General features: G+C 42.6%; 2 protein-coding genes across 2 annotated transcripts; one reads left to right on the top strand and one right to left on the bottom strand.

Moving 5' to 3' along the window:
• The first annotated feature begins 808 nt into the window (after window positions 1–808).
• Window positions 809–4,181, top strand: ptgr2 (prostaglandin reductase 2). Its single transcript, XM_070842137.1, has 8 exons — window positions 809–1,021; window positions 1,123–1,241; window positions 1,534–1,725; window positions 1,855–2,025; window positions 2,278–2,487; window positions 2,741–2,950; window positions 3,049–3,088; window positions 3,184–4,181. Exons 1-8 carry the CDS (start codon window positions 985–987, stop codon window positions 3,246–3,248), a joined length of 1,044 nt encoding a protein of 347 aa, XP_070698238.1. The 5' UTR covers window positions 809–984; the 3' UTR covers window positions 3,249–4,181.
• Window positions 4,182–5,618: 1,437 nt separating this feature from the next.
• On the bottom strand, window positions 5,619–12,679 carry tmem62 (transmembrane protein 62). The gene is made up of 13 exons (XM_070842136.1): window positions 12,148–12,679; window positions 11,626–11,737; window positions 11,392–11,529; window positions 10,797–10,842; window positions 10,167–10,308; window positions 9,948–10,072; window positions 9,605–9,727; window positions 9,229–9,384; window positions 8,859–9,018; window positions 8,484–8,682; window positions 8,184–8,279; window positions 7,808–7,926; window positions 5,619–6,797 (listed from the first exon to the last, which is right to left on the bottom strand). Exons 1-13 carry the CDS (start codon window positions 12,346–12,348, stop codon window positions 6,477–6,479), a joined length of 1,938 nt encoding a protein of 645 aa, XP_070698237.1. The 5' UTR covers window positions 12,349–12,679; the 3' UTR covers window positions 5,619–6,476.
• Window positions 12,680–12,872: the final 193 nt, after the last annotated feature.

Genomic DNA, 12,872 nt, shown 5'->3' with positions numbered 1-12,872 from the left:
GTTGACGTTAAGCTAATGTAACGGCAGCGACTTACTGATGAAACCCCAGAAACTTTTTTTTTTTTTCCAGATTCCTCCACAAGGCGTCACTTCCCAGTTGCGCTCTGAAACACTTTTAGCTAGCTAGCCACACTGCAAACTGTCTGTGGGTCCTACCCGCGTTTATAGTCTTTGATGGGGAACGGACCGATTATCAAATCAAATATTTTATCAAATGTGGTTGAATTCACGGCTGAATGTGTTCGATGGCTGCAGTATTGATGAGCTGTAATGATAAAGTAGATTCATGAGGACGCATTCCGTTTCTGTTTTGACGTAGCTGCCTTAACGGCTTAACTGCACCCATGACTGCCAAGATAGTACACTTCCACTACACCAGAACATCGTCGAAATAATGTCGCACTTTTTAATAATTTCCTCATAAATGGCAGTTGGATTATTTTAAAAATCACATATAATAAGCTAATGTCAGATAATGCATTAATTCGTTATAATACGCATGCGCCAAATCAAACGGCTGCATGTTAAACACAATCATTTTTAGAGATATTGACACTTAGCGTCGACTTAGCGACTATTTCATTCAACGTGTTTTTTTTTTTTTTTTTTTAAATAGACACAGAATCAAATAGTATGTGCAAATTGACTTCCAGCTGAAAATAAAATAAAATAAAGGTCCAAGTCATTGACTGTATGATCCAACTGCTTAACGGGATAAAAGCGAAGACGGAAGTCGGTAACAGGGAATCCTCTGGCTTTACACTGAGTGACACTTTCACTTTGGTCTGTTGACTATTTTTTGCTAGCTTACGGATTTAACTCAAAGAAACAATGCACACGCAGTGTTTACAATAGCTTTTGCAAATAGGTGGCCATTAGCTGGTCAGTTTTTACACCCTGTGACCTTAGCGCACGTAAAAGCGTGACATTTGCTGCCAGGTTTGGTTGCCAGTTAGCGTAGCTGTCAAGGCTAACTTGTCAAGGATGCAGGTGCAGAGAGTCGTTCTTAACTCACGACCAGGTAGGAAACACTTACAGAAGATGACCTATTTCCTTGTGTCCTGAGCTGTAACATTACTGCACCCGTGTGGCTGTTTACTTAAACTACTTATTTACATTAAGGTAAAAACGGGGTGCCAGTTCCTGGAAATTTCCGTCTGGAGGAGACGACTTTAGCACCTGACCTTAAAGATGGGGAAGTTCTTGTTCGGACTCTTTACCTCTCTGTCGACCCTTACATGGTATTGATACAGTCAGAATGGACATACACTTTAAGTTATAGTAGCTGCTTGTGCTTATTAAGATTACAGACTGTGTGGTATAAATAAATGTTACAAAACAAAAGGCTTCAGTTCATAATATGGAAGTTTTAGCTCAGTAGAGAAAGAATGACTGCTGGTACTTAATGTCACTGCAAAGTTACATCACACTGTGAGATAGTCCACCTGTGTCATCTACAGAAAGGTTAAGGCAGCTGATGTGAAAGATCCCTTCTGCATCCCTTCTGTTCATCTGTCTGCTTTTGCTTTGCAGCGATGCCGAATGAATGAAGACACCGGGGCTGATTACTTGACTCCATGGCAGCTGTCTGAGTGTGTGGACGGTGGAGGTGTCGGCGTGGTCGAGTCCAGCCGCTGCCATACTTGCGCACAGGGAGATGTGGTCACCTCATTCAACTGGCCTTGGCAGACCTGTGCTGTTATGAGAGGCGGTGGCTTACGGAAGGTGTGTCAAGCATTGGGATACAGCCCATCGTGATTGGTTATATATCCACTAGCAGAAAGGAGAGTGCCTTTAAAATGTATGCATGGACTGCCACATAGGATTTGTAATATTACCTCCTGTATTTTTCAGGTTGATTCACAGTTGGCTGACGGGCACTTGTCCTACCTTTTGGGTGCAATTGGCATAACGGGCCTCACTGCACTGCTGGGCGTAAGGGAGAAGGGTAATGTGACCAAAGGGGCCAATCAGACCATGGTGGTGAGTGGCGCGGCAGGGGCCTGTGGCTCCATAGCTGGACAGGTAAATACAGCAAATCTAGCTGTCTGAGATACTAGCAAAATGCACAGACACCAGTGTTCTTAAAAGCTTAGAGTTTCTACACATTTATTCTCCCTCATACTCAGTTTTCGGTTATCTTGTAGTTCAGTAAAATATTTCAGACTTTAGCTGATGGGAACAATAATTGTTATATTTCAGAAACCGTGCTCAGGGGTAGCGGATATAATGTAGCTAACCACAGATGCCCGTAAAAGTGAAATCCTGTTTTTCCAGATTGGCAGGCTGGATGGTTGCGTGAGAGTGGCTGGGCTCTGCGGTTCTGATGAGAAGTGCAGAGTTTTAGTGGAAGACCTGGGCTTTTCTGCAGCCATCAACTACCGCCAAGAGGACGTCGCTACGAGGCTCAAGGAGTGCTGCGCTGATGGGATAGATGTTTACTTTGACAACGTGGGAGGTGCCATCAGTGATACTGTTATCGCTCAGGTACTGCTTGAGTTATGTCTATGTGTACGAAGTATTATCTAGTGGATGATTTACTTTCATTTGTTGTTGTTTTTTGGCTGGAAAATGTGTGAATTCTGAAGTGCTATTTGGCTCATCTTTCTCTAATTGTTCTGCCAACATTTGCGAAGTTTAAAAATAGCGTCCGTAGACTCTGAAGTACTTCCTGATCTTCAAGAGCGAGCGTGTCTTATATTTCACACACATTGACCTCCAACCCTCTCCTTACCTCCAGATGAACAACGGTGGCCATGTGATCCTGTGTGGGCAGATCTCACAGTACAACAAGGACGTGCCGTATCCTCCGCCACTGAGCGAAGAGATACAGGAAACTCTGCGAAGTAAGAACATCACCAGGGAGCGATTTACAGTGCTCAACTACATGAACAAAGCAGACGCCGCCCTTTATGAGCTCAGCCAGTGGGTTAAATCAGGCCAAATCAAGGTAAGGAGAAAGTGACGATGCTGCGTGGTTGACTGTCCTTGTTCGTTTGCAGAATGCAGGCCTCTTCCTCATCTTGTCATTTTGCCTCCACTCTGCAGGTGCTGGAAACTGTGGTGAAAGGCATCGAAAATATGGGAGGTACGTGGGCTTTAAATCTAGCATTTTTCTTTACTGTATGACTTTTATTTTTGATAACTTGGCAGGAGTTGAATCATTCTTTCATTTTCTTGCAGATGCGTTTTGCTCTATGATGAAAGGGGGAAACATTGGCAAGCAAATTATAAAGATATCAGAGTGAAGAAAATGACTGTAGCAGGAAGCAGAGTCCGCTCTCACCTGACGCCTTGGGAAATTAACCAACAGTTGCCTTTCTCTCACCGCCATTAACACCAACTTAATGAACTGCAGTAAGATATTGCCTTGATTAGATGCCAGTTTTTTTTTTTATGAACCATAGATTAAAAATCAGTGTTCTTTGAAATTGAAAAATAAAATGAAATTTTGAATGAGTAGAGGTTAGATAAGTGTTGCATTTAAATAGATAAACTTAGAGAAGAGGACTGCAGTGCTGTCTCATCATATTAACCTGTATTACACATCACCTTAAATGGAACCCCAGTGACAAAAGACATAAAACTGTGTGTTTACAAATCTAAAGAGGATAATTGTGTCCTCTTACAACCAAACATAACAGAAAACACAGAAAATAGTGTGTGTAGCTCACTTACACACAAAGCACCAGCCTTATCAGCTAGTTAGCTACTAACTTTCGTCAAAACTACACCAACTAGTGCATGTAATGTTAATTATCTATACACTGTACTGCTTGTAAGAGCAGCAAAAGGCTGGCGAGCTAAACAAGTTAGGAAGCGAACACTACTACACTTGAAGATGCCTCAATCTTTATAATATTTTCCACAGATTCTTGCCCTCTTTCATTATGACATTAGCATGAGGACATTGGAAATGTGGTGAGGAAAATGAGAAATGTGAGCTAAAATGGAAAGTAGAAAAATGAACAAATGTGTACTAAACTGATTGAGGGTAAAGAAAAAATATAAAGCTTTATATTTCTTTTTACACTCCATTTTAATTATTCAAATTTAAAGTATTATTTGACAAGATCAGTTACATTTTTCGACTCCATGTTCTTGTTCGCTCCCGTCACATCTTGTGACAATGACGTGAAGACAAACACAAAGTATATGATTTACTGTAATGAACATTTTATTCCACAGCACTATAAACCATTAACAAAATAAAATTGTGGTTGGCTCTAATTTCAGTTGTCACAAGAAAAATATGTGGCAGGTGTAAAATCATCATCATCATCTAGTCATTCATATACTTTAGTTTTTGAACATAGGAGGGGATGCAGAATAAGTCAAGTGAACACCAGTATCACATCACTTAGGGGATATTCCTTGGTGGTGGTAGAGTCGACGTCAGCCGAAATCAGCGTACAGTACAGAACAATCACAACCAGATTCATACTTAAACATAATCAGTGAGCATCAGTTAACTATAAAAACGGTCCCATCAAGACAAGATGTTGGTGCTTTTCTGCAAAAAGGAAAAAAAAAAAAGAGAGTAACAGTCCCATGCATAATTTGGAGGTGGAAGTGAAACAGTCATCTCTCGTAACCCCCCAAATCCATGCAACACTGCCTCCTTGTGGACAGATTAGCCTGTAAAAGGTACTGAGCAACTTTATAGAGGAGCTCTCCAATTACAAAAGTCCATCAATTTTAAATATCTATCTATATGCTGGATTTATACACTTGGTGATGCTCCCATACAAATGAAAAACATGTCTATCCAGAGAGGGATGAAAAGTGATTAAGCCATTCCCAGCAAGAGTGCACATAATTTAATTTTCTCAGTGTCTAGCAGCTGTTCTAATATTAAACTACATGTCTTATCACAGCGCTGAGCAATTATTCTGCACTCAAGCTGGGTATGGTTTGAAAAAAAAAAACCCTCTACTGGATCATTGCTTCTATTAAAAGACTTGATGAATGTGGTCTTCACCCAATTTGTCTCCTTTTTTTTTTTTTACACCAGCGGTGGATTCCAGCACCTGCTACTACCGACTAGAAACGATTGCAGCAGACACACTTAACCGCTCTCACACCTTCACAAATAAGGAATGAACACTCTGAGCGATACGGACAAACATGTTGTCGCACACAAAGCTGTCAAATTAACTTCCAACGCAGGGAATCTATCGTCCTAACCACACCGAACATGAGGAGAGGTGACGAATGTCCATTTCCAGTGCAGACATACAACATGAGGGGAGAATAAAAAATAAATCACTCAATACAATCAAAAGGAATAAATAAAAACAGCATAGTACTGGTTCATCTCATTTCACATCTATAACACATTCATTTTGTTTTTTTTAGCCACCACACATCTCGATTGTTGGTTTTAGTTCACTGAGCTACCATGGAGTATAAAAACATTGTCCTGAAATACTACTGGGACCAGCCTATTGTTCAAGTGCTCACATTCCTGAGAAACAAACAGCTGCGTTCTGTAGTCACGTTTGAAGGAGCATGAAGAGTCAGGCCGGCTTGTTGTTGTGTTTCATTCAAAACTGGCATTGAAGCTTTTGATATGACCATTCAATGCAAATATTGAGAAGGTTTTTTTTTTGTGGCAGTTGTACGCAATGGAATTAATTTGATTTTAAAAAACACTTTCAATCATTAACTACTTTTACACCGACCAACTAGAGTATTTGATTGTTTTGTAACATCCCTCCTTTGATTTCCTGCAGTTGTGTGTGGAATAAACTTGAAAAACATGATCGTCTCGGTTAAATTACCTGCGTCGCCTTCGCCAGAGTTGCTGCGGCTACCACGCTCTGTTGGCCATGGGAAGTTAGGAAAAGCTTACAGTGTATAAAACGAGGCGTACATCTCTCTTACCCATGTGATTTGTGTGTCGGGTGGTAAACGTGAGGGTGGGTTTGGCACGTCCAGCCTTCATTAGTGAATGAAAATGATTTGCAGAGGGAAGAATAAAAGGTGAAATCTTTCATATTCATCCTTTGGCAGTGGTGAAGTAGCATTGGGCCAAGGCAACACTTCCAAAAAGTGCTAAAGCTCTAGTAAATGCATCAGCTTAAACCACAGCATAATACAGCTCTTTTTTTTAAGTGTACCGTCAACTGCAGCACACATGGACCAGTCCATATAGATCAAATACGCTATTGTACCCTCAAGGTATCCAAGTTTGTTTTTTTTGTACACTGTACACATTGCTATGAATATGGCCAGAAATGTGCTCACCAGTGCTTCACAATAACATGCATATTAAGTAAACAATACCATCTAGAAACAGGATAGTGAGTGATGTACGGTGAAGTCGCTTTGGAAGGAGAGAAAGAAAAGGAGGGAAAATTGAGTCTTCCAGGGTGGATAGAGACAGCAAAATATATCTGTGAGTCAAGCTCGAGGGAAATCGTGGTGGTGATGGTGGTGGTAGTGGTGATGGTGGTGGTACAGTGCAATTACTGTCAAGAGGAGGAGACGCTCTTGCTGTTGTTGCGAATGAGAGGGGCGGGGCCTGTCCAGGCGCGGTAGACCAATAGCAGACTGAGCACCAGCGCCCACGTGCGGACAGGAGACAGGAAAAAGGCCATGGGGCCGTAGGTCTCCAGGAGAAAGTAGCAGGAGTGGGCCTGCCAGGTGAGCAGCAGCAGCATGAAGAGGTGAACCGCCAGAGTCCGCCAGCGGCAGCCCGGCCGCAGGAAGTGGGATCGGAAGGTGTTGCCGCGGCAACGTTGGTGGACGCTCCAGCAGAGATAAGAGGTGAGGGGCATGTTGAAGAACAGCAACTGGCAGAGAGGAAATGAGTCCAGTTAAATGTGATTTGTTCCTAATATAAGACGAAAACTTGATAATCACTGTGGGCTCTTCCACAGTAAAAAGGGTTAGAGATGATGTTAAGTACAGCAAATTTGATTGATTGGAAGTGTAAGACTATGGTTTGCTACCTGTTTGGTGAGTGTCCCCTTCAATTAAATATATACCTGTGACCCCTCATGACAGGTTAGAGCGAACATGTCTTGTGAGCTGAACGATGATTTTTTTTTCTTTAAAAAATAATAATAATAAGAATAATTTTCATAAATATACAGATTTTTCTGTAACAAATATTCTTTTTTTTTTTTTACTTAATTATCTTGTGACCCCCTTATTTTACTTTGGGATGCCTTGAGGCAACATGCCAATAAATCAAAACATTAATCCTGCAAGAAGAAGATTTTTTGGCCACTTGGGGGTGACGGAAACAATCTGTGAGCACAACACTGACCTGCTACCAACTTTTAAGCTGATTTGCTTCTGGCTACCTGATGATGACCTGCACCAACTCCCGAGGGAAATATCTGGATCTTTAGCTTCTAAATGCAGCACTATCTTCTCCAGCTAGTTGCTAACTGTGTCTGTCTTCCATTTGATGCTGGGCAAGTGGGGTGCAGTTGGTTTTTTTGAGCTTTCATAATGAAAGTAGCTCCCAGCTGTAGCTGAAAACACTACAAGAACAGTGAGAGTGAACCAGAATAGTAAGGTAGTGAGCCAGCAAACTACAAGTCAGTATAAAGGAAGTCATTCCATAGAGCAACAGGAAATAATTCTCTCGGGGTTCATCACTACAAGCGACCTCTTTCATAGTCATGTGACCTTTTGCTAATATCGCTTTAAGTCAGTAAAAAGTATACAAATGTCAACACAGGTGAAGTTATAGCCTATACAGGCAAGTATAACACAGACAAAGTCTATCTGCCTCGCTCACGTACAGACATCACTCAGAGGTAGATGTTTTGAATAACATTAATATTCTTACTTGAACAACTCCAACAACATAAGTGAGACTGCCCTCCAGGAAATGTCCATCGATGAACACGCCAAAGGCAAAGCAGGCGCCACTATGGCCATCTATCAGCTCTCCTATGAACCACGGTCCTGAGGGAAGAGAGGTGGAAACAGCACAGGGTGTGTTTTATACAGGAACGGATGCAAAAATGACAAGGATTATTTTATTCCTTATTTTTACCTATATTTATTTTACTGCTAGTGTGACAAACAAAAAGGACAATATTATGTAGTAGATTTCAGTTTTTAATTCACAGATCTGCTATATCATGACTTCTTTGAAAGCAGAGGCATGTTCAGCTGAAAGCACAAAACAAAGAGGGAAGAAAACAAAGCGGCTGACCCACCTAAGGCTGTGCACAGGTTGAACAGTAGCAGAGAGTAGTAGAAGGTGTCCATTGTACTGACCAGATGGAGCGACATACACACTTGAGAGGTCAATCCTGTAGGTGACAGACAAAACAAAAACGAAATAATGCATAAAAAAACAATTATTGTTATCAAAATAATTATTTAAACCTATTTATATGACAATGCAAATCTTTAATTTGGTACGTTTACATGTAGTCTGCATTGTTCACTGTAAACCTTCAGTCTGACTAAAACTGATGATGTGTTTATTTGAAGGGCGGTCAGCAGCAGATCACCTCTCCCAGAGGGAACACGCAGGAAGCGGAAAGCCAGCAGCACACCGACATTCAGCAGCATCATGAATATGAAGGCCACTCGGCCCAGGATGTAGTGGTCTGTGAGGAGGATGAAGGACTGCACGAAACCAAAGCTGGGAGTCAGGTCGTCCTCCAGAGTAAAGTGCTGCTCCCGCACTGACGACCGGCCTGCCGAGTCCTGACTCACACACAAACACACAAAAAGACCACAGGAGAGCAAAGATAAGAAGCAAAAGCACAAATTAAAATCCAGACAGCAGACCGACTGACTGAATCATAATTCAAGTCGTGCAAACAAACCTACCAAACGTAATGAAATATTAAAAGTGGAAGAAGAATGAGTGCTGTGCTGACCTCCACTTTAACTCTGATGGTGTGCAGTCCAGTGAGGTAGAGAGACGGATCCCACAGCAGAATATAGAGAGGACCTCCAGCGGAGTGGCCTTTCCCCAGAGGTTCCCCATCTACGCTCACGTGCACTGCTGTGATTTTTGCCTCTGAGAAGGCCAAGATCCTATTGGGAACCAAGAACATTAATGTTTTAATATTGAATATCACATAAAGGGACGGTTATCGTGCTTTCTTATTGTCAGGTGAAAAACGATCACATATCAGGGGCAGGTGCTCTGTTCAAAACATGTAAATATAAGTGTGCACCGCATAGTAGAGCCTGTGGGTCAGGGTTTGTGGGTCAACAGAAAGTCAAAAGACACAGAACAGACACCTGATGTGCGTTGATCTCCGTATTCGACCCAGCGGCTCCACTCCTGGGTGCAGGTACTGCGCGTCCTTGGGGTTGGTGATGAGCACTGCTGGCCACTGCTCAAACTTCAGGTCAGAGAAACTGAGCAGGTCGTGGTCGAAGGCCAGAACCCTGTACCTGGAGACAGATGTAGGCAGGTTTTCTGCAGAGGTCACCAAGTACAGTATTTATGGATACATTATGAAAATAAAATGGAAAACCAAGATATGGCCAAGACTTATTGATTATTATGACACTTTTTTCAGTACATCCTGACAGGAAATCACAATAAAAATCAATAATAAGAGGAGTTAAAATAAAAAACACTGCTCCTTTATGCTCCTGTTGTTTTCCATACCTGCGGTTGTCCATCCAGTCACCGAGCTCCAGCTCCAGGGTGCCTTGGGGATGTCGGCTGTGGAGGACGGGCATCAGGCCGCCCAGTGTGTGCAAGTGGCCACACAGATACGCAACTGCGGATCTAAGAACGACCAAATGTAAATACCATATCAACACTGTCATAACATGTCGACACTTGGATTTTAATACATTTAACAGGATGGAATTAAAACCAGCTGCCAATCAAATACTGCTAACCTCAAAGAGCAGGCTACTGAATGTCTGCACAGTGACTTGATGGAAAATATGAATTTATACATCTAATTTAAAGGCTGGTTTAGTTTCTGACAGTTTTTTCTCACCTCATCATGTCCCGAACTCCTGGAGAAGGGGAGACGACAGTGGAGGTGGTGTAGTGGCCAAACCAGATCGACTGGTTGCTTTTCAGACTCTCAGCTCTGAACGTGTCCAGCAAGTCCATTTGAGTCTGTCATTCATTGAGAAAAATACATCAGAACTAGATATATATTCCAAATGTTTATGTTCTGTCAAGAGAAAGTGCTAGACAGACACAAATGTACCTGGTTGAGAATACCAAAGAAATTGTACGGCCTCTTGGGTCCTGGAGTCAGGGTGGCATCCGCGCACACAAAAGAGTAGTTGCCAAAAGGAGTTTTGTGAACATAATGGAAAGAGCCAACTTTCTGATTAGCTGAGTATTTCCTGGAGAAAATTGAAAAAAAGTCAACGTGAGCAGCAAGATCTTGTGGTCTGAGACGGAGCCAGCAGCTCCAATCCTAATGAAGTCCTGTGGTAATTTAATGCATTTTGAATAAATAAATTAGGCTTGCATAGGAGACAGACTTTGTCTGGCAGAGGACGACCGCAACATTAAGAATATTAGGGAGATAAACCGATCAATTAGCATAAACAGAAGCAGCAATGTCGCATAAAACATAATTTCTGTCAAAAGACAAGAGAGTCCATCTGTTCATGTAGATTCTGTTTCTATTTTGGTCCTCAGGAAGATCAGACAACTTGGATTATTGTCAATAAATAGGTCTGCAGCTACTCGTGTTTCAGAGGCACTGGAGTTGCTACGTGGCCTTGATCGACTTCACACTCAGCTTGCTGCTATGAGACATGCAGGAGCAGACTAAGACATGATAGAAATCAGGCATCTACTGTAGTGTTGATCATTTCATACTGACCGGTAATAATTGTTGACGCTGTCCAGCGAAATAATATTGAAGGCATCTGTCAGAAGAAATGAAATAATGGTGAGATTTAGCAGAACATAAACTAAAGAAGACGTCATTGACATGACGACAGCTTTAAGATTTACTGTTAAGAGCCAGAATGCCTAATGAAAAAATTCCTCCCAGAACGACACATATTTAAACCAGAAATCAGGTTTCCTCGTGTTACAGCAAGATATCGAATAAAATCTGTTGTTACCATTGAACGCAAAGACAGAAGATGACAGGATTCACATCACATCAGCTGTGATCAATGACAGAAGAATAGCTGCCAGACAAACTCCAAGTACTAGCCCTTCTTTTTTATGACAGTCACAAAGTAAGGATATCTTGTTTCACATCTAATAGCTCACGATCCAATAAGAGGGAGAAGCAGCATTGAAGAGGAGGGGTAGGATGACTTCCTGTGTGATGCACCACTAAAATGCACTACAGTTAATGGATTCTTGGGGAAATCATGATTGTACACTAACTACTCTGGGATGTTTCAATTGAACCAGGGAGTTTAAGGAGGACATTGAGATAAGAAAGCGCTACGGTTGATCACCATGATTTCCACGGATGTCTATCCACCTAGTTCGCTCCATCACCCGTGACCTCTTCAGGATGTTGTGGTATGCCTGCCACTCCACCTCATGCTGGAGGGAACCCACCTTACTCTCCGTTTTAGCATCTGTCAGATCCCCTGTGGAGTGGAAGAAGAATAATGAGGGCCACACCCAGTCAGCCGCACTTCAAAAATATCTTTTGCTATTTAGACGGGTGGGGCGGATTGCTGTACCTGTTGCAAGCACTAGAGCTGGTTTGATCACTTCAACTGTGTCAGTGCAGAACTTTTCAAAATCTGGAATGCGTCTTGGATCATGAAATCGGCTAATGTGAATGTCAGACACCTTGAAACAGACATAAAAACCACAATCAGGGATCAAAAAGGAGATTAAAAATAGTCTTATAGATGTGCCTCTGGTGCCTTCTCTGGCACAGCAGCATGAGGGTCGTAAAGCACAAAAGGTGCAAAGTCTAACTACAACTTACTGTGTTGCTGAACCACCTTTTCAACTAACAATGACACACTTCTGTGGTCAGTGACCTCTTTCTGTCACATTCAGAGAGAGTTCAGTGGGTGAACTAGCAAAGCTAAGTCCTATAACAACACTGCAAAGCCAAGTGTTGACAATCTGTTCATGTTAAATGTAAGCGTATATAACATGATACAGGATGACTTTATACGGCATCATTAAATCTGAGGTAAATGGCTTGCAAGACCGAACAAGCCTAGCTAGCAAGACGGAATAAAGCCCACCTGTATAAACCAGAATATATTGTTCAACTCGTCGCCGGGAAATGGTGGAGGACTCCTCTTAGGTCCATCTCCATCAGCCGCAGTCCGGTGCTGGACGCTCCGTTTGGGGTGCCAAGCCGTGTCATAGCTGTCCAGCACCCAGGAGGTGATGCACGCCAGGGCCAGTCCGAGGATAACCAGCGCACCGAACAGCTTCAGCATCCTCCTGTAGTGACGAGAGAGGGGGCTAGCTGCCGCCGTCTGTCCCGGACAGGGAAAAAAAAAGCTAGCTACTGCTGGAAACAGCTAAGGGCACGAATCACACTAACATTAACTACAGATATGGTGGACCATTTAGCTACATGGCTAAGATGTCAGACCGTTTCTGTCGCTGCCATCGCGGCCACGGGAGATGCATTGATGTGCGGGGGGTGGGGTGGGGAGGAGGGGGTTCATTCACGGCTCCGTTCAGCTGCCTTCAGAGGCGGAGGAGGTAGCTCAGCAGGTTAGCTAGCAGCTAGCTTAGCACCAGCTACCAGCTCGGCACACTGACCGGTTGGAACGGGCGACGTCACCGCCGGATGGAAAGAGCGTGTGTGCAAGAAGAGGTCCCACTCTGACACTGTTTTCCGGCTACCGCAATCCTACTGCACCTGTCATCCCCAGAGATTTCATTTTTTATATGATTATTGATTGTTTTATTAATTATTTGATGTTGCAATAAAATGAAATATATTCTTTGTGTC

This window comes from Pempheris klunzingeri, chromosome 13, assembly GCF_042242105.1.
Source record: "Pempheris klunzingeri isolate RE-2024b chromosome 13, fPemKlu1.hap1, whole genome shotgun sequence".
Lineage (NCBI taxonomy): Eukaryota > Metazoa > Chordata > Actinopteri > Acropomatiformes > Pempheridae > Pempheris > Pempheris klunzingeri.
Note: the sequence above shows the minus strand (reverse complement) of the source record. Positions and strands in the feature narration are given on the sequence as shown.

Bases quoted from the DNA above. Each gene is read 5' to 3' on its own strand.
- ptgr2 (XM_070842137.1), top strand. From the start codon at position 985: ATGCAGGTGCAGAGAGTCGTTCTTAACTCACGACCAG. The intron at 2,951-3,048 runs GTAAGGAGAAAG...TCCACTCTGCAG, and splicing joins TTAAATCAGGCCAAATCAAG to GTGCTGGAAACTGTGGTGAA. The intron at 3,089-3,183 runs GTACGTGGGCTT...ATTTTCTTGCAG, and splicing joins AGGCATCGAAAATATGGGAG to ATGCGTTTTGCTCTATGATG.
- tmem62 (XM_070842136.1), bottom strand. From the start codon at position 12,348: ATGCTGAAGCTGTTCGGTGCGCTGGTTATCCTCGGACTGGCCCTGGCG. The intron at 9,728-9,947 runs GTGAGAAAAAAC...GGTCGTTCTTAG, and splicing joins GGAGTTCGGGACATGATGAG to ATCCGCAGTTGCGTATCTGT. The intron at 6,798-7,807 runs GTAAGAATATTA...CCTCTCTGCCAG, and splicing joins ATGTTGTTGGAGTTGTTCAA to TTGCTGTTCTTCAACATGCC.